We start from the raw sequence: 27,989 nt of genomic DNA, 5'->3' as shown, positions 1-27,989 counted from the left end.
GCAGTGTGAATTGGCCTCTAAAACACCTTCCAGTGACTTACAAGAATAATTATTTTCTTAGTGTGAAAGAACCTTTTATTCTAAAGCACTTGTATAGTTTCCACCATTGAGAACCTTTTGTGGAATGGAAAGGTTCTTTATAGAACCATCAATGCCAATAAAGAACCTTTCCTTTTAAGAGTTTATATTAAAAAAGAACAAAGGTGCTCTGGCTTAAAGATATTTAAACCACTTAATGGCACTTTTTTTTTTACATCAAGAATACATTTCTACATCAAAATACATTTATTTTGTCATGGTTGTATCAGTTTTATCATGGATGTGTGCCAATAGAGTGCATTATTGAATAATATCCTGACCATCGGTCACGGAAGACAGTTCAACCTGCATTTGTTCATTTGCATCAAGTTCCTTCAATCCGTTCTCCGCCTCTATGTGCGGACAGCATTGGTTTTATGAAACGACCTGCTGTGCCAGTAGTCAGGATTATCAAAAGCTTTATGTTCCATCCCTGCACGCACTTTTACATACGCTCCAGGCCCCGGTCCCCCTGAACACTCTCCGTCCCTCAGTCCAACACTCTCCTCGTCTTCTCCCTCCATGTTCTGGTATTCAGCTTCCGAGGCTCCACCTGCAGCCAACGAGTCCATATCCTCATATTCATACACTTCTCCTTCACCTTCCATTAACCCCTGCACCCTGAGCGAATTCCTCAGCCGAGGCTGGCTGTTCGTGTACTGATAGTCGTCCTCCACATATTCGTCTTCATTGTCTTGTGGCGATCTTTTGAGAAGAGGGTGGGAAACTGGTCTTGGGAGGTGAAGTTTGACAACCATGTTGGTTGGTGGTCCTCCTCCTCTTCCAGCATGGATGTCCATGTACTCGTACTCAACCTCCTGAAGATCTAGATCAGCATCCATGTACTCGGCTTCACTGGACAGGAAATCGCCATCGCTGTGACTCCTTTGTTCAGTTGAGGACTGGGAAAGACCTCCGCTACTTTCTGAGCCCTCGATCGATGATCTCTTACTGGGTCTGCCGGACCCTTGAGATTTGTGATTGCTGTACAACCCTGCAGGGTTGAAGGAGGCGCTGCGGTTTCGTGGCGGTCGCTGATTGTAATCTTTAAGCTGCCCTGGTATATGGCTGAGTGAGAGAGTCTGGTTGTTCATATACTCGTATTCTTCACCTGGACCGTTGCGGGCTTCTAAAAAGTCACCCGAATGACCTCTTGACAGTTTCCTTTGAGAACGTGTTGAACGTGATGATGGTAATAGAAGAGTTTCTGAAGAAAATCATAAAACAAGAGATGTGTTAACACGAGTACTCATAAATATGAAAGTCAATGTCCACCTCTCCGATAAAAGAATAATAAAAAGAAATTGCGATTGCGACTTTGTTTCTTAGCTTTTTCAGCAGCGTTGGTTCCGGGAAGTATTTTATCCATTCATTTTTCCCATAGGGATGTTAAAAAAGTCTTGGTTAAAGTGCCATGAACCAAACCAACTAGCTATGATGTGAATCACAACACAATCAAAACAATTATTTGAAGCAAAAAAGTATTTGAAAATCGGACAAAAAGACTCAACGACTTTAATGAGGGAAAGAATTACAATCCCATGAAGCATTGTGAACAACATAATCGAATTAAAAACGATGGAGAAATATAAAACTATTCATTTAAAGTTGTTGATTGGTAAAATATAAGTATAATAAGTATAAGTGTTTTGAGAATATAGGGAGACCGACACGATTACGTCATTTGCAGTGCTTCATGGGAGTGGGTGGAGCTAAGGAGCTCTTTTGGCATGATTTTCTTGTCGCAACTCGCAACATCATGGGTAATGTAGTTTTCACCACAAATTCAGCTGGTCAACACGATTATTGTAAAAAATAAGTTGAGATAATGCAGACTGATGGCTTTAACAGAAGCAAATACCATCGATTAACAACCTCAGAGCTCACAACAGGTCTGTCACAACAACAATCATTATCAATTTCCTATGAAGAAAATGAATGGAGTATTTACTTCCAGAACCCAACCGTTGCACTTTATTCTGAATTGAACGTAATTGACGACCAGTCAGGTTAGACACGATATTGAATTTAAGGAATGAGAGGGATGGACATACGGACAGTCTTTACAATGACATGTACTGTATTAAGGTACTAGATCATGTAATTTTCACAAGTCAAACTTTCAAAAGTTGAGTATTCGTCTACTGAAAGTTCAGAAAGGCGTTTCGTCAGCTGAACAATCAGTATATTGTTAAACAGCAGAACAATGGTTTGAGTGTACTTGTCAAAAAAACAAAAAAAAAACAGTGCAACCCTGAATAACATTCATTGTGACTTCATATGTCATAATTGTATAATTATATTTCAGTGTAATTTTATATCTCACAATGTAAATGTATTTCTTATTTGAAACATTATCTCACAATAATTTTTTTACTCTAAAGGCAGAAATGGGCTTCCGCAGATATTTCATTATGGCTTCACAGGACCTTACAAAGTTGACACATCAACATTTTACAGAAATTAATTTATAAAGGTTACACGCACACATGTCTCTCTATTTTGCTTATCCTCACCTTTCTCTGGACTTTCACCAAATCCAGGCAACACATATTCACTGTGGTCCTCCTCTCCTTGAGTGCCTGTGGAGGTTGTTTCTGGAGGCCCTGATAGGCTGTCCCGCTGCGACATGTAAGCGCTGTCCTCTCGATGTGTGACCCTCCTCGTGCTGCCGACCAATGAGAAGTCATCGTTCATTTCCAGTTCCACTGCAGTTCCCTGTCCCTCCGAGCTCACAGAAACAGTGCACGCAGAGTCCAGTCGGGAACGAGAAGCCCATCCCGTCTGCAGCAAAATGAGGTGGACAATATATCGAGCTATTATAAGTGGTGTTAAGACATACGCTGTAAGATATGTGCAAGCCCATTATTCCTCCAATATTCATTCATAACCCATCAAATGTTGTTTCTATATGGATGGTCTCAGCCTAAAACTATTGTAGTGAAATGAGCTTTAGACATTATTGTGAAACACTGACCTGTACAGAGCTCTCCACACCAGGGATCATTGGTAGATATCCAGCAATATTGGAGGGAGTCAGACTTGACTGGTGTAATAATAAAAAGAAAAGTGTCAAAGTTATGCTGTTTAATTTGTTATTCAAACAGCCTCCACAAATCATCTGACTATATGGGTCAGTACGTTTTTGAAAGAAATTATTACTTTTATTCAGCAAGCATGCATTAAATAGATCAAAAGTGACATTAAAAACATTATCAAAGAATCCTGGAAAAAAATTTGTAATGGATCCACAAAAATATTAAGTAGGAGACTGGAGTAATGATGCTGAAAATTCAGCTTTATCATCACAGGAATAAATACAATTTTAACATAAATTAAAATAGAAAACAGTCCATTTAAATAGTAATAATATTTCACAATGTTCCTGTTTTCATTGTATTTTTGATTAAAAAATACAGCTTTATTGTGCATAGAATCTTCTTTCAAAAACATTGAAAAATCTTATCCCACGTTTTTTAACAGTAGTGTATATTAATCAATTTTCAAACCATTATGTATTGATCATGGTCAATATTATATAACGTACCCGATGAGAATCTATACGCAGTCTAGAGAAGCTTCTAGATGGTGTTATATAGCGTGGCATGTCTATCGTATCTTCCGAGACTTCATCTTCCTGGTCCTCCAGGGCCACCCCTAGAATGTCCATCTCAGTTCCTCTCTGATGGGACTCATCTGAGGCCGAGTCAAGAGCTCTGTACTCCTCCTAGTGGAGGAACGTCAATCAACAACAGTCATCCAAACAGTTCCAAGTTCTGACATGACCAGAAAACAATGAAGTACTCTGTTCGTTTGCCTTACTTTGATGACAAGATACCGAGAAGGGTCTCGAGCCATTCTGGTAAACTCATTGGCTAGCTCCTTAAAAGTTGGCCGAACATTTTCATCAATCATCCAACCTGTTTAAACATTTGCATTAGGAATGCACTGATATATAAATATTCTGACTGATACAGATAATTAACTTCAAGTTATGGTCAATAGCCAATAGATGGAAGTTCAAAAATGTGTTGAACACCACATAAGCATATCAGAAGGATCATGTGACACTGAAGACTGGAGTAAAGATGCTGAAAATTCAGCTTTAGCATCACAGGAATAAATTACATTTAAAATATACACTACCGTTCAAAAGTTTGGGGTCAGTGAGAATTTTATTTACATTTTTTCGAGGAAAGAAATCAATACTTTTATTTATCAAGGAATAATTAATTTGATCGAAAGTGACAGTAAAGACATTTATAATGTTACAAAAGATTCTAACCCTAACCCTATTCATCAAAGAATCCTAAAAAATAAAAAAATAAAACTGTACAACTGACAGACCAACAACTGTTTCAACATTGATAATAATAATAAATGTTTCTTGAGCATCAAATCCTCATATTATACTGATTTGTGAAGGATCATTTGACACTGAAGACACTGACACTGGTGATGCTGAAAATTCAGCTTTGATCACAGGAATAAATTACACTTTACTATATATTCACACAGAAAACAGCTGATTTACACTGGAATAATATTTAATACTATAACTGATTTTTGTTGTATTTTTAATCAAATAAGCGCAGCCATGGTTAGCAGAAGAGAATTCTTTTAAAAGTATTTAAAATCGTACCGACCCCAAACTTTTGAACGGTAGTGTATATATAAAATGTTTAAATAGTATTTCACAATATTACTGTTTTTACTACATTTACTATATTTTACTGTATTTAAGAGACGTCTGTCAAAAATGTTTGAACGGTAGAGTAAATTCTATACTATTTTTAAGAATCCATTACAAAAATGGCATAAATAAATAAATGCTACAAGTGAATTGAGAATGACAACATTATAATATACAGTATGAAAATGGATTACATTTAAAAATGTTAGTAAGTAATTTGTATTTTTAAAAATTCAAATGTAAAAATAGAGGATATCAGCTGGCACTGATATATTGTGCATCCCTAATTTGTATTTACAATCTTTCCAGAAGCTCTCGTGCAAACATGCCCTGCTAGATGATATATGAGATGGGATCAATTTCAGAAGCATAAGATCAGTTCCACTTTGCATTATGGGCTATAAGAAGACTCACATTTGACCATGACCATGTAGACATCGATGGTGCAGATCTGAGGTTGAGAAAGCCGTTCCCCTTTCTCTAACAGATCAGGTACTTCTTGTGGTCGCATAGCAGAGTATGGCTCTGCCCCATACGACATCATTTCCCAGACTGTCACACCTAGAGATAGAGAGGGCTTTTATTGAATCTCACGCTCCAAAGTGCAGTATTTTACAGTACCATTTAATCTTGCAACACATGGACTCACCGTAGCTCCACACATCACTCTGGTGTGTGTATCTGCGGAACAAGATGCTTTCAAGAGCCATCCACTTAATTGGCGTCTAGGATTTACAAACATTAGGAAAAATGTCAGAGACACAGAGTAGAGATTACTGGTTCGGGAACTGATTGGAATATCGTAGCAGTACATACACTACATATACACTACATAAGATTTTTTTAAATGTTGTTAAAAGAAGTCTCTTCTGCTCACCAAGGCTGTGTTTATTTAACCAAAAATAGAGTAAAAACTGTAATATTGTAAAATATAATTACAATTTAAAATAACGGTTTACATATTTTAAAATGTAATTTATTCATGTGATGTAAAGCTGAATTTTCAGCATAATTACTCCAGTCTTCAGTGTCACATGATCCTTCAGAAATCATTCTGATTTGATACTCAAGAAACATTTCTGATTATCATCGATGTTGAAAACAGTTGTGCTGCTTCATATTTTTGTGGAAATTGTGATCAGTTTTTCAGGATTCTTTGATGAACAGAAAGTTCATAAGAACAGCATTTATTTGCAATAGAAATCTTTTAAGTTTTTTTAATCTTACTTACCCCAAACTTTTGAATGGTAGTGTATTATGGTTTTGTTTTCAACATTGATAATAAAAAGAAATGTTTCTTTAGAAAAAATCTATATTTTAAATTGTAATAATACTTCACAAAATTGCTGTTTCACTGTATTTTTGATCAAATAAATGCAGCCTTGGTGAGCATGAGACTTTTCAAAAACATTAAAAAAGCTTCATTATTCCAAACTTTTGACCAGCAACTTGTAAGTCTGCTTTACCTTAACCTCATTGAAGAAGTATTTCTTGTCGTCGGGGTAAAGGAGGTCAGCGATGCCATAATCAGCTATTTGAACGATAAAGTCACTCTTGAGCAGAATGTTGCGGGCAGCCAGGTTCCTGTGGACCATTCTCTGCTCCTCTAGATAGTACATACCCTAGAGGGAGCAAGTGAGGAAAGACTTTAGTTTGTTTAAGTGGGCTTGAAATGATCTGAATCCCTGAATACCTCAAAACACATAGCCAGACTTTCTGGCTCTCTCACCTTGGCAATCTGCACACACCAGTTGAGCAGTCTCTGAGGGTTGAGACCGTCTCTGCGCTGGCGGATGTGCTCCAGCAACGACCCCTGTGGACTGAGCTGAGTGACCAGCTGCAGACTGGGTCCCGGACAGATGCCTAGGAGCCGCACTATATACGGGTGGTCCAAACTCCCCATAGCCAACATATGCTGCAAGACAGAGCAGAAATCATTCAGAATGTAATTTTGTGTGTACGCTGTTTTTTAATGTTTTTATTTTGTTGTCTTGTAAAAGGTATTAATGAATGGTTAACATTGTGACAGAGTAATACGTATTAATACTAGTCTTATAAATGTCTTATATGTGTCACTATGAACAAATAAAAATTACAATTAAATGAACATGAATTTTGTTCATTTATTAATCACAGTGCAACCCATTCCAAAGTTTGGGGTTGGTATGATTTTCAAATGTTTTTGAATTAAGTCTCGTAATACTCAACAAACTGCATTTATGTGATCAAAAATACAGTAGATTTGATAAAAAATTATATTTTAAAATGAAATAAAGTAGTAGGCTAAACAATTAATTAAAATTGTAATAATATTTCAAATATAGGCTATGTGTGTGTGTGTGTGTGTGGTATTATTTGCTCTCTGTCTTTAGCTCACAAACATGTGCGCACACACACACACACACACACATCACTCTTTCCTTGCTCAGTTTTTTCACTTCTTTAAATGCACTGTGTACTTTATTTTTTGCACTTGTAATAAATAGAAGATTGAGGTTTTTTGACACTTTTTGGAAGGATTTGTGTGTGTGTGTGTGTGTGTCTTACATCTGTAAGTTCCTGAAAGGTCTGTCGTCCCGTACGGTCTTGGATAGTCTTGATAGCCACTGGAATCTTTACTGTGTCTCCTTCTGGTATCCAAACTCCCTGTGAAGATACAAACGAAAAAGGAGAACTATACAAGGAGCCAAAATAAGGAAGACAACAATGTATTAGGAAAACACCTAGAGGAAATGGTTCAGTAACTTATACGAGTTATTGTCAGGTTTCAGTATGAGCTCATGTAATGACATCAGAGTGTGTAAGTACCTTGTGCACAGAGCCAAACACTCCAGAGCCGAGAAGTTTGATCTTTCGTAGTTCAGACCCTCTCAAAATCCGAGCATGAACTTTCATGCCTTTTTCTCCAGGTTCCAGTGGTTCGAAACTCTAAATGCATTTTTAAACGTTATAAAACCTTATATACAACACTTCAATAATTCAATTTGTTGAATTCTTTTGACTATGTGTCTCTGCACACACCTCTCCACTCTGCAGATATCTCCTCATGGCACGTTTTTGCCGGATAGCAACACTTCTGCGATACAGAACACTCAGCACAAACACAGAGAATGCGACCATCACCCCGAATATAACGCTCAGCACTATTGCTGTCACCGGCAAGCTGCAACACAACATGTTTACACAATTACATGCCGGCTGGCAACTGCAGGTGATACATCGATCGCACCAGCAGAGGGAGACACTTACCCAGCAGCCGACCTGGATGAATCCACACAATCATTCTGACCTGGACCCAAACATCTGAGACAGGAAATATACAGAATTAATTGACAGCAAAAATATTACAGTTACAATGACATGCACAACATGTATTTTATTGCACTTTAATTGGCATTCTGAGGCTCCTCACCCCAGGGTGCAGTTGGCATGGCATGGTTGGCATTTGTGCTGGCCACTGGGGAACTTATAAATGATGAGCCCATTTTCCCCCTGGACCCCCTCTGGACACGAGGACACGCAGTACGGCCCGTCCTGCAAATGCACACATGCTTCACACTCATCAGCACCCTGCAGGACAAATGAGATGGAGAGATTATGTAATAAATCAAACAATCCGTGCAAACAGCGAGTGACATTCTCCCAAAGAACAAAAGATTACCGGTCCTCTGCAGGTGTGTTTGTAGTGCTGCACCGCACACTCCTGGTGACACGGCATACACTCTCCTTTGGGACCCGCAAACTCTCGTTTTTCACTGTGGAGAGGTTCAGAAAATCTATTTTCTCACAGCAATAAATCATATATTTTTTTCTTAGCTACAACACACACATGAAAAGGACCCTTTGGGAGTGTCTCAATCCACTCTCTGGTTGACTGCCCAGGGAGTTGGCCATTTCTAAGCACTGTTTCAATGTCAAAATCATTCCAGTACACTGAAATGTTCATTCCAGAGAAATTCCTGTGAGCACTGATTTCACAATAGACCGGAAATATCACAACCCCTTCAGCTTCTTTGTCATCAGAAATGTCTATGAATGAACGCATATGTCATACACTTTTAACAGTTACAATGAAGATGCATGCTAAACAATACAAAACTAGGGACATTTTGGTGCCAAACGACTGAGAGATACTGACCCTGAAAGGAAGTTGCAGTGTGGTACACATGTTCCTCCTCTGCTGTAGTTCTTGCAAGACAGACACTGATCGGGTCCCGGACCCCAGCAGCCCTCAGATGAACACAGGGGATCACACGCATGGCCTTCTTTAACTACAAACACACAGCAATACTGAATTTGAGACTTTTTTAAATAGTCAGTAATGATTTGATTAGTGATACAGTTATTTAAAGGGTTAATTCACCCAAACATTATGTCATTAATTACTCCCTCTCATATCATTCCAAACCTGTAAGATATTTTTGATGAGTTTTCTGTCCCTCCATTGACAGCTATGCAACTTTGAAGTTTCAAAAAGTTCATAAAGAGATCATAAAACTAATCCATAAATTGAGCGGTTTAGTAAAAATTTTCTGAAGAGACTCGATCACTTTATGTGACAAACAGATTGAATTTAGACTTTTATTCACATTTAAACATTGATCAGCGAGCCTAAACAGAAGCTCAACCGAACCGGCTTAATACGCGAGAACAAACCTCTTGCAGAAGCTCAAACGTGCTGAGAGAACGAATGAGATTGAACACGAGAATGAACCTCATTGGTTCTCGCACGTCAAGCGAACATGCTTGAGCTTCCGTTCACCACAACTGATGTGTTCGCTGATGAATGTTTATATGTGAATAAAAGCCTAAATTCAATCTGTTCATCATATAAAGCTATCGAGTCTCTTCAGAAAATTTAGTCTAAACCGCTTAATTCATATGGATTCGTTTTACGATCTCTTCTATGAACTTTTTGACGCGTCAAAGTGGTAGTTGCGTAGCTGTCAATGGAGGGACAGAAAACTCAGATTTCATCAAAAAGAACTATCCCTTTAATATTTAATATTCATTAACATATATTAAATTCTAAATGATGTATTTAATATTTTTAGGACACTTAAAGTTGGCATGAAACAAAAGTTGCAATAGTCTTTTCTTCCCTATTGTGGCATATATACGAGTGAAATGGCTTCTCAAACGAGAAAAAATGTTGGGTGGGACATGATTTTGTTTATCAGGAATTGATCGGATCGTTGTGGCTTGCTATTGGTCGATCTCATGTGAGTGACAGGTTGCCCCGCCCTCACGCCAGTAAACACGTCATCAGAGAAGAGAAGAGAAGTCATTGCAAGGGTGGGGGGGGGGAGTTATTTTGATTAAAGATTATGAGGGCACATGAATGGAAAAAAATAAAGATGTGCATGGATAAATCATTTATAATAAATACTGCAATATTCCATAAAAAATTATAATTTTCCATTTGGATTTTATGGTGAATTTAAAACCACTTCCCAATGATTAAGTAGTCATTCAGACAACCCACAACTAGTCGATAGTGAAAAACTCATTTTGGTAATACGCCACATGTACTCACTGCATTGCTCTTGTGGGTTGTTCTCTTTGATGTCGAGGGACTTCTGGCGGCGCACGGCCCTGGGGCCGCTCCCGAAGAGACGTGTCCAGTTCACTGTGTGGTGATAGCACAGCTGCTTGTTTCCTGTAATGTAGATGCCTCCATCACCGATTCGTTTGAGAGAGCGAAGACCCAGGGACTTCAATGTGGGAATCTTCATCACCAAAAGCGAGTAACCTCTGAGAGAGAGCAAGTGGAAATGTCATTTAAAAGATAGATGAGAAATAAAATGACATGGTACTTAAAGTCAACATGAAATTAACTGACCCTAATTACTTGCTTAATACAAGTTGCTGGTTTTATTGTGCACAATTTATTGGTGCACATTATTCTAAAGAAGAAAGGCAAAAGTCCATAGACTACCAATATAGAAAAGCAAGTCGAATTGAATGTCCTGTGTGTGTCAGTTAGGGAGTTTGAGTTATTCTGTCTTTAAAAAAAAAAAAAAAAATCGCTTTAATGATTTCATTCAGACATACACTACTGTTTAAAAGTTTGGGGTCGGGGTGATTTTTTTTTATGCATGTATATTTAAAAATACAGTAAAAAAAAGAAAAAAAAAGTAAAAACAGCAATATTCAGAAATATTATTACAATTATTACAAAATAACTGTTTAATTTAGCTAAATCTTCATCAGCCATTATTCCAGTTTCCAGTGTCACATGATCCTTCAGAAATCATTCTAATATGATGAAGAAACATTTCTGATTATTTTAGCATTGAGCTGAAAACTGCTGTGCTGCTTAATATTTTTCTGGAAACCATGACACATTTGTTTCAGGATTATTTGATGAATATAAAGTTTAAATAACACATTTATTTGAAATATAACTGTTTTGATTCATTATAAATGTATTTACTGTCACTTTTGATCAATTGAATGCATCCTTGCTGAATAAAAATATTCTTTCTTTAAAAAAATATATTTTACTGACTCCAAACTAGTGGAGTAGTGTATGTCAGATACGGAAGTAAAATGGGCTGTGAACAGCATTTCATGTTGACTTTAAGACTCTTAAAAAACAAATACAAAACTGCTGCAATCGGATGGGGATCAACTATCAAAAAACAACATTGCTCCCGTGTACTGTACTTTCATGAAGACTCTACACATATTATTGAAACAATGTCTCAAGAGTTTCAATCCTGGTGATTAGGTGGAAATGAATCAACACTGTAAAGGAGTTTTTTATGATAAGCAGAAAACTTTCCATATTCTCCATGCAAGATTTCCCACCACCAATCTGTAGCTTAGAAATACCACACCACTGAGCTGATAGTAAAGCACGTTTAAGCAATGCACAATGTGATATCTTAACGTTTTGTATATGCATATATGGAACAATCAAGTAAAGAGAGAAAAGGAGTACAAGCTGAACACACAATCCTACCTCTTAGAGCTTACTCCTCTGGAGGGAGAACAAGACAGGAGCATGAAAATTAATAATGAATATAACACGGCTTCTATAAATATCAGGCATCAATTATTATGGTATTGTAAAATTATTATTATTTTTAATTATTAATATCACTGCTTCTAAATGGCTGCTAGGCTGCTATTTACATCTTCATCCCAGTCAAAAAAGCACACCAATATATCCTGGTCCGAACCTAATACAGTACATATAGTACATAAGGAGACAGGTAAATGTTTTTTTTCAAGCTCTATGCTCACCTGTACAGTGTTCGTCCTTGTATTGTTGCTAGATTTGAGAAGACAGAAAGATCTTCCAACTCTTCGGGCCAAGACTGAATACTCAGAATGTCTATCAAGTGCACAGACGGGTTAGTTAGATCGTAGAAATCACTCTTTCCTTGCTCAGTTTTTTCACTTCTGTCTGTTGATTTTTAAATGCACTGTGTACTTTATTTTTTGCACTTGTAATAAATAGAAGATTGCTAGTATCTCGGCGTGTAATCCTTTTTTCGATACACAGCGAATTAATTTCAAGTACTGAGTTTTTTTTACACTTTTTGGAAGGATTTGTGTGTGTGTGTGTGTGTGTCTTACATCTGTAATTTCTCACCTGTGATTTCTCTGACAGTGTTGAAGATCTTCAGTTTCTTTGGATCAAGAGCACTAATATTATTGTAACTGTCTCTGTGGAGGAAAGAGAGACACATGAAAGGTTGGATGAACCATTTCCCAATACCTTCAACTATGGACACTGGCCTTTTGAAGCTTTAGAAAATCAACTCCCTTTCACAAGTTTATGTGCCCATATAATCTTAGCGTATAAGTGATAAACAGGATTGGCTCGCTGTCTACAAGAGGGGCTCGTAGAGGATATTCCACTCGAGCTCAGATTAACCCCTATTACATAAAGGAGGAGAAGGGGAGGAGGAGGGATGCCGAGGAAGTGGTGAGAGGCTGTTTTTACACCCTGGTAATAATTAGAAGATTAGGGCGTACTCCTCCTGAAAAACATTTAATTTAACATTTAACAGTTTATTTAATTTGTCCACCATTTCCAGCAGAGGATATGAAAGGAGAACTAATTTTTGTCATGAATATTTCAACCACCCGGCTTTTCAAATGATGTATTGTTTAATAGCATTCTGTGGTGGAAATGATAGTGAGGGCATTTTAAACATTTTCTTTGTGAGCTTAATTTCTTAGCTAGCATACTGTAAGTATTCTTAATAAACACAATGAAACAATATTTTCTAATGTGATCAAATTACAGCGTGTTTGGAAATGGTGCACAGTAAAAAACTGCTTACAACTGATTGAAAATGAAAATTTTCTTCCACTCACCCTCTAATTCCTGTTACAAGGAAATGCAGGCTGCCCTGAATCTTAGTGCAGTTTATGAAGCTGTCGATGTTCTGCGAGTCTACGGTCTGTCTGGAAGGTGTACCAGTGCCAAGACATGCTGCACAAAGAGAAGAAACAAACAAGAAACACGGTTATGATCGAGAACACACTAAGATGGACATAAAGGAGATTTTGATGCAGCACTTCATTTTACAGCCCTGTTCCCTATGTACATACTTATTATAGTAATCAAAATAACTGTGTAATAAGTAGGTACTAACCCTGAACCTACCACTAAACCTAACCCAGGTAGTTACCTTATATTACCCAATACTTTCTTAAGTTCACTGTAAGTGCACATACTGTAAATGCACATAATTTTACTTATTTCTCAATGAACAGTGATACAACTTTGACATAAATCTATGAACAGGAGTGCCATACATTCAGTAAATCGCTCATAGTCGTGAGCTAGAGACATTTTTTGCTTTTGTTTTTTCCCAAAAATGCTAAATGCTTTTTAAGGGTTGGGTTGGAGCTAGTCTAGTAATTTTGATTAGGTTTACATACACTACAGGTCGAAAGTTTGGAATAATAAAGACTTATTTATGGTTTTGAAACGGTTTTTCCTTTACAGTAAGCTCACTAAGGCTGCATTTATTTCATAAAAAATACTGTAAAAACAGTAATATTGTGAAAAGAATAATTTTTCATTTTAATATATTTTAAAATGTAATTTATTCCTGTGATGCAAAGCTGAATTTTCATCATTACATTTCTTCTTATTATTACAATTACAATTTTTTATTATTATTATTTCGGCTAAATATTTTTGTAGAAACCATGATACATTTTTCATGAAGAAAAAGAAAGAGAACAACATTTATACATTTTGTAACATTTTAAATGTCTTTACTGTGACTTTTAATCAGTTTAATGCACCCTTACTTAATAAGAATAAGAATAAGAATAATGATTAGAATAAGAAATGTAATGAGTAATGATGCTAAAACATTCAGCTTTGTCAAGTCAAGTCAAGTCATCTTCATTTATATAGCGCTTTTAACAATGAATTGTTTCAAAGCAGCTTTACAGAGATAAACATATAATTTAAGGTAACAGATTGTTTTGGCGTTATAGCGGTTCTTGAATAATGTTACTTCCAGCTAAAGTTAACTTTGATTGATTCACTTCCGTCGAAATGATCAGACTTTAAACGCGAACCTGTGATTAACGCTGACGGCGTTCACATGCTCATTCAGAATTCTATAGTTATGTGCTTTTTAAAATATGTGCGCAGGTTTGCAATTCATACAACCCAGCCTATGGGAATTCCTTTGCATCACAGGAATACATTTTTAAAATATATTACAATAGAATACAATTCTTTTTAATTGCGATAATATTTCACAATATTTCTGTATTTTTGATCACATAAATGCAGCCTTGGTGAGCATAAGAGACTGTCAAAAAGATCAAATTATTCCAAACTTTTGAAGTCGATATGTTCCCATTGAAGATAACTAGGTAAATAAAAGTGTGCATGTTACCTTTTGGACAGAGTCCCCCACACGTCTCACATCTTTTCATCCCCTTTTTATCCACCTCCATTTTGTTTGCTGGACAGCTGCTAACACATGAACTGCCATCTACAAGAAAGTTAGCTGAAGTACAAGAGAACAGAAGTCAAACAATTAGATTACACCATAAATCCTTCAAAAGGCCTATTTAGGTTTCGAGACTCGAGAGTGTGGGATATTCAGTTGACATCATGACCTATAGGCTACAGGTAAATGGACTCCGTAACCCATGAGATGACATAGGAATCACTTACGTGGACAATGTGATACACACATTGTGCCGAACTGGTATTTTGCATTAGGATTCGGTTCCAATTTGAACGTCACTTTATTATAGATGAGAGCCTGGGGACACTGCGGCACACACGACCCTGAGTTGTTAAAATTTCTGCAGGCCTGTGAACACATACATAGTCAAATCAAAGCAAGCAAGGCTTGATTCATAAAGTTGTTATGTTAGCCTAGAGTGATGCATGTTGAAGAACTGGTGTGAGTTTGTTGAACATACAAAGCAGTTGGTGTCGAGGGGTCCGGTGCAGCCCCCGGCACACTCTATGTGACAGCACTCGCTGGGGCTGCGTCCAAAACAGCGGCCGTTACACTGCGGTGCACACACTGTCTTCGTCACTGAGAACGGGAGAGAAACAGAGTGAGTAGTGTGTGTGTGTGAGAAACAGAAAGCTGAGCAACATGTGTGTGTGTGTATGTGTGTGTGTGTGTGTGTGTGTGTGTGTGTGTTTATGTGTGTGTGTGTAACTACTTAACCATATTTTGGGGACAAATTTGTACCCAGAAACGAGCTAAACCTGATAAACCTGATAAAACCTCATTTTCGGGATGTCCTTATTTGTAAAACAGCATAAAAATAAAGCAAATAAAGTTGTTATAAACTGTAAAAATGCAGAATGTTTTCAGTTAGTGTTAGTGTGTGGGTTAGGTTATAGTGTTTATTACTGTCCCATTTAAAAATGCTCGGTCCGACCTTCGCAGCCTTCGAAAGATGCAGCCTCTGAATCGTGACACAGCTAACGTGTGTGTGTGTGTGTGTGGTCCAGGTAAACCAGACATTATGAGGACAAAATATCCCCACAAAAATGGCAAAATCCTTGTCCTCGTGGTGACATTTTTTGTTCCTCATGAGGAAAACAGCCTATTAATCAGACTAAATTATATTTTTTGAAAATGTAAAAATGCTGAAAGTTTTCTGTGATGTGTAGGGTTAGGGGTAGGTATAGGTTTAGGGGATAGAATATACAGTTTGTACAGTATAAAAATCATTATGTCTATGGAACGTCCCCATAAAACATGAAAACATAACATGAGTGTGAGTGAGACTTACAGATTTGACAAGTGTCATTTCCTGGACCCCAACACCGGGCGCTACAAGACTCATGACAGCGCACTAAACAGAAAATGCATTATAATTTATACATTTCCATAAGATCATCAGCCCAAATTAAAAGTCTATTTGGCTACAATACTAAGCCTTCTAAACTATATAATATCAACCTTTGATCCTCTGATAACATTTATTTATAAAAATGTATTAATAAATATTCATTTAAATATAGCTATCTATTAAAAATATATACACTGCCATTCTAAAGGTTGTGGTCAATAAGAATATTGTTTTGAAAGAAATAAATCATTTCATCCTTACATTCTGGTCCATTGTCTTCGATGATGACTTCTGCTCCACTGTCTTTCACAATATCTAACCAGTTAATCTGCGGCGCATAACTCAAGAATTTATTCTGGATGATCTGCACTCCCCCCTCCAGGATCTCTGTAGATCATAATGAATTTGAGAAATATAGAAATATCAAAGACAGAATCAAATGCCATGTAGAACTCAAAACATGTCCTCTAAACTCTCAAAAGAAATTAAACCATATTATAGAATTTTTTAAAAAGGATAGAATTTTTTTTCTCAGGATTTTAAGATTTACTGAAGAGTGGTGCTTCAAAAGTCACTGCCACAATACAAGGGTTTTATGAATGTTTGCTAAGGTTTTGTTATGGGATTGTTAGGGTGTTCTGCTCAACAAGCCACATTAGAGGAATTATTTAAGTTCGTAGCACAAACAGTACAGAACATTATGTGCTTTGAGATTTTGAAAAACACCTATGAATAATCAAACATTACTGTATGTACAACTGTGTTCGGTTTTAAAAATAATGAACATTCATATTGATTCAACACTTTGAGTCAGGAATTAGTAAGAGGTTAAAGGAAGGGCATTTTAAAGGATGACAAACATGTTCATTGATTCACACATCGGGGAAACACAATGGAAAGATAAAAGCACATGGATTGTATTTCACATTAGACATGTCGTGTTTGCTGAAGCAGGTCGGGACATGCTCTAGCCTAACTGTAGCCATCTAACGTCAATCTCCTGGAATTTTTCATGAGGAGCAATATCATAAAGGGTTTTCCTATAAATTACAAGGTACTCAAGGCAGTCACAAGTATGTGTCAGTCCAGGTTTGGGTTCTTGATGGGAGAATGCTCATTTGTGGTTGAACAATTTCTTTAATAAACCACACACAAAAATCTTTCTTCTGTCCGTTGACTCATTCTTCTATACCACACCCTCCAGAGTGTCTTGTTGCCATGAAAACTGCGTGGGTGTTTTGACAGAATGGGTTTCTGTCGGTGAGAATGTGTCACCTGTCACGTATATGTGTTAGCGCACCTGTCAAGTGTGTGAGGCCCAGCTCCTTTAGTCCATACACTCCATCCTTCTGGTAGTTGACGAGGACGGCCAGAGCAAACCGATCTTCGTACAGTGATGTCCCTCGGATGACTCGCAACTGTTCCAGCGGTAAACGTTTGAACTGGTTTATAGCAATGAGGATGTATCCTGTTACCTCACGGATAGACTGTGAAGAGACACATTCATAAAATGAAACATATACAACACACTCAGACATGGGCCCACACATAGGAATTAGGTTGGACTGATTTTGCTCTATTCATGTAATAGCAGATCTATTGTTAAATCCTTTAAATCCTACAAACGTCGTCTCTTTTCCCCACCTGTAGGAATGAGAAATCACGGTTGTGCTCCATCTGTGTGATCTCCAGGTTTCCTATGACGATCTGGCAGCCCGTGTACATCTCCTTCATGAGCTTGTACTGGACCTCAGAGGTTCCTGTCACACTCAACAAGTTCTGAGTGCCGGTACACATTGCCACTGTAGAGAGAGAGAGAGAGAGAGAGAGAGAGAGAGAGAGAGAGAGAGAGAGAGAGAGAGAGAGAGAGAGAGAGAGAGAGAGAGAGAGAGAGAGAGAGAGAGAGAGAGAGAGACAGAGAGAGAGACAGAGAGAGAATGAATGAATATATTGTTCCAAAAACAAATACAATATCCTTCAAACGTTTGGGATTGGTTAGATTTTTAAATGTTTTTGAACAAAGTATCTTATTCTCACCAAGGCTGCATCTATTTAATGAGAAAATGCAGTAAAAGTTTGAATTTATTTTTAAATGTAATTTATTCCTGTGATGGCAATTCCATCATTCCTCCAGTCACATGACCTTCAGAAATCATTCTAATCTGCTGAATTACAGCTCAAGAAACATTGTTATCAATGTTTAAAACAGTGGTGCTGCTTTTTATTTTTCAATATTATTTGAAATATGAATCTTTTTTAAATTTGTCTTTACTATCACTTTTGATCAATTTAATGGATCTTTGATGAAAAAAACGATTCTTTTAAAAAAATTAAATAGAATTAAAAAAACGTACTGTCCCAACACTTTTAAATGGTAGTGTATATAATACATTTCTATTTAAAATAAATATGTATGTTCAAATATTTCTGTATAATGATTGCTAAAGTGCATAATGTCTATCGCAATACTCGCAGCTAATATTTAATATGCCCATTTATATATTTATGCGGTAAGAAGCCTTGTATTTAGGTGGATAATGACCAGACAGGGGTGCTTTTTAAAATAATAACCGACTACAGCACATTATGCCTTATTTAATGCAAAAAAAATCTTAAAATGTGCATCAGTTGATGATAACGCTGATACAGCTGTTGTAATTTTTCTTGCATTGTTGTTCATTTAGTGACATCAGGAAAGACTGAGGGAGTTTGAGGTGAAGCTATTTTGCATTTCAAATTTCGCCCTTGGTTCTGTCAGTCAAAACAAGCCATTACTGAGTGGGAGTCTAGGAAAAAATATTCCCGCTAATACTCCGATAGTTACTCAGACAAGGCCCCAGGAGCTTTTACTAATTAAAGCTCAAAGAAACAGAGTTCTTAGGAAAATGGTCCATGATGCATTAGGATCAGAATGCAGGTTAAATAATAAAGCATTTGATATAGCAGAATCACTCGTCGATAATGACAGGTGTGTAAAAATGTTTTGGTTAGAGCTATGGTGTAACTTTGCCATCAATCTCACATTAATATGACCAGTATCTACAATCAAAAAACAGTGTTGGGGGAAACACATTACAAGTAACGCGGGTTACAAAATCAGATTACTTTTTCAAAGTAACTAGTAAAGTAACGCTACACTTTTAAATTTACAAAAGTTACTTTTTCATATAATTAATGCAAGTTTTTCCATGTATTGGGTTATTCATTTCACTTTTGGTGTGAAAGGGCCTTTACATTTACAAAATAGGATTTTTGTCATTAAAAACAAGCAAAAGTAATAAATTAAAAGTAACTATAAGTAACACAATTAGTTACTTATTAGGGCGTAATGCAATATTCTTACGATTTTAAAAGTAACTTTCCTCGACACTTTCTATATGTATTTCTAATCTCATAAATAAAGCAAAACATCTCTTCATTTCATAGGAACTGAGAAACACAGACACTTACTGATAACTCATAAACTGTTAACAGCATTACAGAGTCCAACAAATGGACCTAAAAATCTCTTGTGAAATGCAAACAGGTGTTCAGTCCAGCCACGAAGGTGTGATGTGTGGCTCAGACATCGCGCTGATATGCTTTTCAGAAAGAATTCCCATCAGTCCAGGCTTGGAAACCTTTCAGCTCTTATCAAACTTCTCCTTTTGTAAACGCAGTGAATGTTTCACACAGACATACACCCATACATACACACAACACAGTGCAAACACATATGATATGGCCAACAATGGGCCAGTAATGTCAGAAACGGCTTCAAACCATCAGTCAAACCAGACGTTTGCATTTTTAAAGTTAAAAAACGTATTGAACTTTTTCCTGCTCAGATTATCTTGAGGAAAACGACCCCATCTCACACGTCTCCTCTGAAATTTCAGAACATAAAGTGTTACACACTGTGCTCAGATCTCCCAAAACACTAAAGTCTGCAATCAAAAGTCTACAATATGAAACTTGTCATCAAATCGAAGCTATGCTGTTCCCATCCATGTATGCCAACATTTACATTTTTATTTCCCTTAAGGAACTTTAGGAGAAACATTTGATATACTTAACAAAGTCGCTACCTAAATGAAACATAACTGTCCAAACTCCATTACGTCTCCTGCGTTATGAAATAGCCACCTCTGAGCATTGCAATTCTCCTATGGTTTAAGTTCACAGAAACCATTCAATGGAAGCAGCAACACTGCATTCCACCTGTAATGGTCCAAACCACAGCACAGGACAATAAAATGAACAGCTTTGAGTCAAAAATCATTTCATAACTCCCCTGGTGAAAAAGAAGCGTGTTTAATTGAATGTGCTTTTAAGTAGTGTACTTATTAACTGTTTTTTTTTTTTACTGGACTTGCAGATAATATAATAATTATCTTATTTATTTTTGTGAAATAAAAGTCCACTTAAAGAAAAAGTTATAATTTGAAAAAGCTTTACTTTAAAGTACATTTTAAATCAATATGTTTATTATTTTGTCAGGCTTTAAAGAAGTACACTTAAGCACATGTAAATATACTTTAATAAAATTTTAATTACAAATGTGTTACAATTACAAATATATTTAAGTAAATGATATATAAGGTTCATGAATAGAGATATTTTACCATAAATGCTTATCAGTACAGTGCACTTTAACTATATTTCAAAGACAATAGTAATTACTTTTAAAGATGTACTTAAGTTCTACTTAAGTTAGTCAAAGAAAGTTCAACTATAATTGCATTTTATATAGGCCTACATTTAAAGTATAATGTATTTTCATGTAATTGTAAATAACATGCAATTAGTTTCAGAAAATATTACATTCAGACAGTTTTCACTTAAGTATATTCGTTTAACGTATAGGCTAATATTTACATAATAAGCAGAAAGCGTACTTCTTTTTACATTATACATAATAGACATAATACATTTTTTGCCTTATTGCTTCATTGTTTTTAATTGTTTTGTAAATATCCAGTAGACCAGGGGTGTCCAATCCTCCTCCTGCAGAGTTTAAGGTGCGTTCACGTCATGTTCTAATTACAGTAACTACGAAATTTCAACTTGTAAAAAGCCTTCACGTCCTCGTTGAACTCGTAATTACAACTCATAAGCTGGGAATTTTCTGAGAGTTCCTACTTGTACCACGTGACCGCTGCAGATTCATTTAGGTGTTGACAGGGTTGATAGAAATGCATAATAGACTATGTGCACGTTAGCATATGCTACTTCCGGCTGCGAAACCGATAGGGGGTGTCTAGTTTCCGGTAGCCTGATGGACGACGTAGAAGTAACGTTAAACATTGTTTACTTTTCACAATGCAGCAGCGCCTGGTTACCGTAATTCCTCAAATAAAAACCGGTATTCAAATAAACGCCGGGCCTCTGATAATGGCCGGGTGCGTGATCAACGCGGACAAATAAAGGCCGGGGGAAAATTAGTGTGGATAATCTCCTAAATGACTTTCATTGAAGAGATGTTACACCTGTCCACTTCATGCGTGTTCTGTGATCTGATCGTGAAAAGACCATGTATAAATGCCATCCGAAGCACATTCGAGACAATTTAAATCCGATCGCTCAAACCACTTCTTCAGGAGGAGATCTGAGACGAGATTCCAGACGAAACTGCACAAGTGTAAATCAAATGCATCTGATTGTTGAAACCACGTATCTAAATTTTACTCCTCCCAAAAACGCTAAAAAATAAGTGTGAGAGCGTGTTATAGGCTATGTAATGTTATAGCAAGATGTGACAACGCTACTGCAACACGCATCACGGCAGCCGAGCATCTATCCATAAAGCCAACGTGCAAACTATTGCAAATTAAAGTGAAAGTAAGTCGCAGACAATTCTCCTCATCATTAAAAGTAAAGAAACGAAATGATCTTACCAGGCTTGTTGCGGTCTTTTGATTTAGAAATGAGCTGATCTATCAAATGCAGCTCATATCTGTTGCTTTCGGTGACGTCCACTCCATTAAATCCGCATATAGCGTGGGAATTGAAGATTTATATCCGTTTTGCGAAAACGCATTTGTGAGCAGATTTAAGTAGAATTGTTTTGATAAATCAGAGAGCTTTCCGATCTGAGAAAACACATGAAGTGGCCAGGTGTAAACATCCCCTAATATGCATTCAAGTTCATCGTAACGTACAGCCAATAGATGGTAGTAGACAATAGATGTAACACACATATAATTTAGTGCTGCTAGTGTAACGGTCTTTTCAACAACTTTAATGAAAACGAAATTGTCTTGAGGAGCATGGAACCCAGACGGAAATTTGATTTAGATTTTTTTTAAATAAAGCGCCTGCCTCTAATAAAAGCCTGTTACCTTCTGCAGTTTAGGTAAATAAAGGCCCCAGCTTTTATTTGAGGAATTATGGTATTACCACCGACTGCCCTTTGAAAAGTGAATCGGTTTTTTTTATGTTTTAGGTCCATTGCGAACGATTAAACTAACTTAACGCCGGTCCACTGATGTAAACAAGACGGCAACCGGAAACGAAGTACCCAATTTCCACCCTCAAGCCGGAAGTTAGCATTTTTCTCGTGCACAGAGCGAATTACCAGTCCGAGGATGTAGAATGTAACGTGCTGCCATCTCGAAATTATGGTAAGTACGCCATGGCATCAACCCCGGTTAAACACACCTGAACCAGCTAATCAAGGTAAAGTACTTTCACAAAGAGATTACCCTGCAGTGGACACCAGTATCCTGTGTCTGGAGCATGAATTCACAATTTTTAAGACGGTATGCTAACAGCAGAAAGAAGGTTAAAAGAAGTACACATTTTAAAAACGTATGCATACTTTTCCGTTGTGCTATGTTAAATGCAAGAACGTGTTTTCGTGTGAACGGCCCCTCAGTGTCCTGTGCACTCAAGTATGCAGACAATGATACAATGCTCCCATTCAACCAGAGCGCGAAAACAAGTGTAGGAACCCGCCAAAACTCAAACAAACGCACACAAAACACACACGCTACATTATCAGGTTTACACACAGGTACAGAGACAGGTACGCAAAACAAAAGCCAGGGGAGGTCTGAAGCTGCACACAACAGACAAGACTTAGCTGCCTGGTAAACAGAAACTTGGCCATGATCACAAAGAGATTATGCAAACCTGACAGATTGGTTCTCTTGAGCATAAATGCACATAAATATACAGTAATGTCTGAATCATTTATTGTCATTACTGGGTCATCTAACAAACAACACATAGGCATGCACACACACACAGAAGCCAGCCTAGCTTAATGACTTTGTTTTGCACCTAAAAGCCATTTTAATACACAGGTTACTCCTGTTCCCCAGGCAAGAGAAGGCGTTATGATTTTTCAGACACATGTTTGGGTATGTGAGTTAAAGTATTGTAAAGATATAAGTTGCCATATCTTATTGCTGATTGTAAATTATTATATTGTTGATCAGCTCTAATGAATACTGGTCACTGAAATATGCTGTCTTACATAATAATTAGAAAATAAATAAATATGTATCCTTAATAGCCTATGTAGAGAAAACTATGGCGCTATCAAAATGTTGGGTAAAAAATTACAATATTGACTTATTTGTTTCATTATTAATGCATTAGTTAACATGATATGAGCAATATATTTTTTTACAGTTTTATTAACCTTTGTTAATGTTAGTTAATAAAAAATACAGTTGTTCGTTGTTTGTTCATGTTAGTTCACAGTAAATTAACTCACTTTTGATTTTAAAAACATATTACGTAGTATTAGTAAATGTAGAAATTAACATTAACTAAAATTAATAAACATTTGTACTTCACTGTTGTAAATTGCTACCAAATAATGCTCTGTTTGAGCATCTTGATCAGCCCTAAACAGCAACGATCTGTTTGTTTGACAAATGAGATACAGGGTGAGTGTTCGGAAACCTGTGATTTTTCTTTTAACTGAAGAACAGTTGTTTTACTAAAACACTGTGGCATCGATTTATAATCTTCTAATTAAAGGTGTAGTAAGCGATTTCTGAGAAACGATGTTGAAAGTGGATCGGACCGAGTGCCAAAACACACTTGTAGCCAATCAGCAGTAAGGGGCATATACACTCATGATGGGGGGAAGTGCCTGTGTTGCATATGTTCGTGAATTTAGGGGGAAGGATATTAAGATAGAGGTGTGATTCATTTGGGTAGGGCCTTTAAAGGTTCAATATGTAACAGAGGTCAGCTAAAGAGCTGTCTGGGCAGGTAAACTTCACTCCCCGGCCTCAAGAGCCACACTAGCGACTTATGCTATAGTGGCTAGGGTCATTAGCTTATTTGTTAGCGCACACGTCTCCCATGCCAGTGACGCTGGTTCGAATCCTGCTCGTCGCTGTGCGAGTAGGACCATTTACAAATAGGTTTCACATAAGGATTGAAGGGTTTTTTTAACACATTGGGCCTAACTGTTTGCTGTTCTCTCAAATGATTCTTTGACGTAATCCAAGAGTATTTCCATAAATGAATGTTCAATGAATGCAGAGGCGATGGCAGAAACAGAGAGGCTACACACACGCGCTTGTGAATGTATTCAACACTCATGGAGGAGTGGCCTTTAGTATGTGTGTGGGAGCCTTTAACAAACGCTGTTCTACTCATGTTGACGTCTGCAAACTCTACTCAGAACACTTAACAACAATGCCAAAAGGTTGACAACTGCCATAATATTCATGGGACATTTGAAATATGTCCGTTTGTACCTTTCAGGTGTACTGGTCATCTGAAAAGTATGAAGTCTGATAGGACAGTGTTGAATAAAATAATGCACGAAGTGTACGGCTGGAGCAAGTGTTCCTGAATACGTTCTTTAGAACACGTTTTGTAGAGAAACCGAGCATAGATTGATATTCACTATATGTTCAGTTCGTCCCTTCAAATGTACCGCAGCAGTTCATTATGACATAACATGACAATGGCAGTCTGTCACCATGAATACTATTCTGTATGTAGTACATTCAGTACAGCAGAATTGCTTGAAATATTCAAACATAACTCCTGTAGCTAGATAAACATATATGATATTGACAAACATTAGAGTGTCATGCAGAGAAATTACAAGTGTTATTCATATGAGGATGAAATTCTTGCAATGACTGCAGCAGAAGTAACAGTTAAAAACATTTAAAGTGATAGTTCACCTGGAAATTAAAATGCGGTCATTATTTAAGGTTGTAATATACACTACATGACTTTTGAACTCGTCTGCAGATTTTGGGCATTTGGATTTGACAGATTTCACAGAAAATCATGTGTATGATGGCCACAAATTCTGCTTTGATTCCATCCGGATATCAAACGTATTTGATATTTTGAGACGATATTAAAACATTGTTTTTATCTGTCATGCGTCTTATGCCCTCTGTTCAGATTTTAAAGGTTGTGTAGTGTATTCCAACCTTTCCTCTTCCTCATGACGGTCTAAACAACAAAGAAAAGAAAAGCAACGCTAAAGTTGTTATTGAGTGTGATAATGATCACCTCTACTGAGCTGTTAACACTGAGTCATCGGAACATTGTCACATTTCTCTCAAGAATACAACAAGAAGAGCTAGGACGGAAATGGCAAGATTTTCTCCAAATAACTAATACAATTTTAATCAGTATGCAGTAAATATAAAGGTTCCAAAAGGGGGATTTTGCAACAACAGAAGAACCATTTTGGGTTCAACAAAGAACAAATGAACAGTTCTTAAAATAACTTTTTTTTCTTAGAATAAATAATATTTTAAAGAACATTTTTCCACCAAAAAAAAAAAAACTTTTGGTGTTAAATGGATGTTAAAGGTTTTTCAAGGAACCATTGAAGCTAATAAATGGCCTTTATTATGAGTGGACTTGGAATATAATGCATTAGATCTATAATTTTATGTACTTTTATGGTGTTTTTGTGTTCTTTTTGAAGCTTGACAACCTCAGTAAACACTTGATGTACTTGCATGGATGAAAAAATTACAGAAATAAAAGATTTAACATTTGTTAAATTCCTATTATATAAGCCTTAAATATATAGAAAAGTAATCTGATAGCAATTGTGCATTTTTGTGATATTTAATGTGTATTTGTTCTTTATTTGCTATCTCCAACAACACTGTTTTAGTTATTCACAATAAAATGAAAGGAATGTAAGGGATTCTAAAGATATATTCAGGGGGTTGCGGACGGTCAAATAAGATTGATCTGAGAGATGACGTGGAATTTTGTGACTCTATCCAGTAGTTTCACCTGTTTCCAGTGAGTTCCCCTGGACTATACACCTGTTATTGTTGTTCATGCCATTGTGCTCCACCCTTCTTAGTCAACACTCCTGCAGAGGCCAAAGATCAACAAGTGCATCAAATCATATCTCACTTGGTATCTGTGTGTGAGCAAAAACAGATTGTTTTCCTTGTGTTGTGTATTGTATTTTCTTCTTGGATACTTCCTGTATCAGATAATTCCTCGTTAGCAAAATGAGTTTATGTGCACATGCACATAATCTACAACATATTTAACCATGAATGTAAGCAAATATTTATATCGATCAATAAAACATATTGATCGACCACTATTTTGGACACTGAGGTGCACTTATTGAATAGAGGCATTACGTTTCAACTTTCAACAAAACCAAAAGACCATAAAAACCTACAACTACAAAAATGTGCAAAATTAAAAAAAGAAATGTTATGAGATTCAAAAGAGAGAAACAGTGAAACAGAGTTGGCATCACAAGTTTAAACTCCTCTGTGATTCTCTCCTTTTAGAGGACAGCCGTTGAGTCAGGAAACAGGTTTAACAAAATCTACAGGTTGAGTCACTTGTTATTTGAACTGAGCACTGATTTGGTACAGGAACAAATCTCTCCTTTTACACTCCTAGTCTAAGATAAACAAACATATCTCGCTTAGACACAATGGTGCAGAAACAGGTTTTCTGAACGCATTATTGACAGCAACATCACTATTTGGGGTTATTTATGCAAAGTGCAAGCACATATGGATTTAAAAACACATTTTGTTACACATTTGTGGAGCTGTTTGTGAATATACCTTTTTAAATTAGATAGCATAATATATTTATATGCAGATTACACTTTATTATTATATTACACTTAATTATATATGCATGAAATGTATGCAGCTTGGACACATCATGTAAAGTATCATTCTAAATATATGCAAGATTCAAATGCAAGACGGTTAAGCCGTTGTTTTAATGTACTGCTCAAGTCACAGATCATGCATGAGTGTAAAAACAGATTTACCTTCAGGTTTCCCGTCCTGCGTCTGAGCGCGCGCAGGTGAACGGAGCGCGAGACACAGCGCGAGCATCTGCAGCGCAGCAGCATTCATCTTCATTATCATTCTCGGAATATTCCCAATGTGAAGTCAGTCCGTCAGGATGAACACACAGTTACATATCCATGGCGAGAGAAGCGTGGAAGAGATGATGCTCCCTTCACTTCGGCTTGTCCGAGTCGAACAGAAATTCTCATCAAAAAATATCAAGTAGTCCGTTCCCGTCGGTTAACCAACGAAAAAGTGTATAGACTGTTAAATCCTTCAGTAGCCTATACGTCAGTTAAAAACAAATAGTTTGACTGAAACAAAAATTATAATACAATCAAAATGTTGGGGGGAAAGCGACCAGAAATACAGGACAGGTTAAAAGGTTCGTAAACATGAAAACACTCGCGCACGCATGAATGTTGTCTCGAGGTTTGTTACCTGTTTACGAGGACAGGTGAACGATGCTGAACGCTGATTGGCTGTGACGTCGACCGTGTAATTCCAAAGCCCGTACATTGATTTATCTCAAACATGTAAACAAGTCATTATTAAGCCTTGGTAGTGAACTCTTGACCACTATAAACAGGCAGTGTTCTACATTTCCCTCAGTAACCGACAGTCCTCACAGCCTAGAC

The 27,989-nt window shown here is 36.9% G+C and overlaps 1 protein-coding gene across 2 annotated transcripts; it reads right to left on the bottom strand.

The window, feature by feature from the left end:
* Window positions 1-132: 132 nt before the first annotated feature.
* Window positions 133-27,989, bottom strand: erbb3a (erb-b2 receptor tyrosine kinase 3a). 2 transcript variants are annotated; one of them, XM_056266995.1, is made up of 29 exons: window positions 27,330-27,989; window positions 17,729-17,886; window positions 17,385-17,571; window positions 16,346-16,471; window positions 16,025-16,087; window positions 15,194-15,312; window positions 14,940-15,081; window positions 14,656-14,769; window positions 13,106-13,223; window positions 12,375-12,448; window positions 12,023-12,113; window positions 11,739-11,756; window positions 10,308-10,525; window positions 8,910-9,042; window positions 8,433-8,526; window positions 8,184-8,341; window positions 8,021-8,074; window positions 7,793-7,934; window positions 7,580-7,699; window positions 7,319-7,417; window positions 6,501-6,686; window positions 6,238-6,393; window positions 5,421-5,496; window positions 5,186-5,332; window positions 3,901-3,998; window positions 3,626-3,805; window positions 3,056-3,124; window positions 2,595-2,862; window positions 133-1,285 (listed from the first exon to the last, which is right to left on the bottom strand). In XM_056266995.1, exons 1-29 carry the CDS (start codon window positions 27,427-27,429, stop codon window positions 432-434), a joined length of 4,362 nt encoding a protein of 1,453 aa, XP_056122970.1. In that variant the 5' UTR covers window positions 27,430-27,989; the 3' UTR covers window positions 133-431. The 2 variants fall into 2 exon arrangements, with proteins under 2 accessions (XP_056122970.1, XP_056122971.1); XM_056266996.1 differs by lacking the exon at window positions 11,739-11,756.

Source organism: Rhinichthys klamathensis, unplaced genomic scaffold (genome assembly GCF_029890125.1).
Source record: "Rhinichthys klamathensis goyatoka isolate OS25496 unplaced genomic scaffold, OSU_Roscu_1.1 h1tg000254l_1, whole genome shotgun sequence".
In the NCBI taxonomy this organism is placed as follows: Eukaryota; Metazoa; Chordata; class Actinopteri; order Cypriniformes; family Leuciscidae; genus Rhinichthys; species Rhinichthys klamathensis.
The sequence above is the reverse complement of the archived record's forward strand: the minus strand, read 5'-3'. Positions and strand labels throughout refer to the sequence as shown.

What these genes read in the sequence shown, in the direction of transcription:
- erbb3a (XM_056266995.1), bottom strand. Translation starts at nt 27,429, where the DNA reads ATGATAATGAAGATGAATGCTGCTGCGCTGCAGATGCTCGCGCTGTGT. An exon ending in GTGATTTCTCATTCCTACAG is followed by an intron (nt 17,572 to 17,728) that starts GTGGGGAAAAGA and finishes GTCTCTTCACAG; the next exon opens with TCTATCCGTGAGGTAACAGG. An exon ending in TGTTTGGCTCTGTGCACAAG is followed by an intron (nt 7,418 to 7,579) that starts GTACTTACACAC and finishes GTATCTTCACAG; the next exon opens with GGAGTTTGGATACCAGAAGG.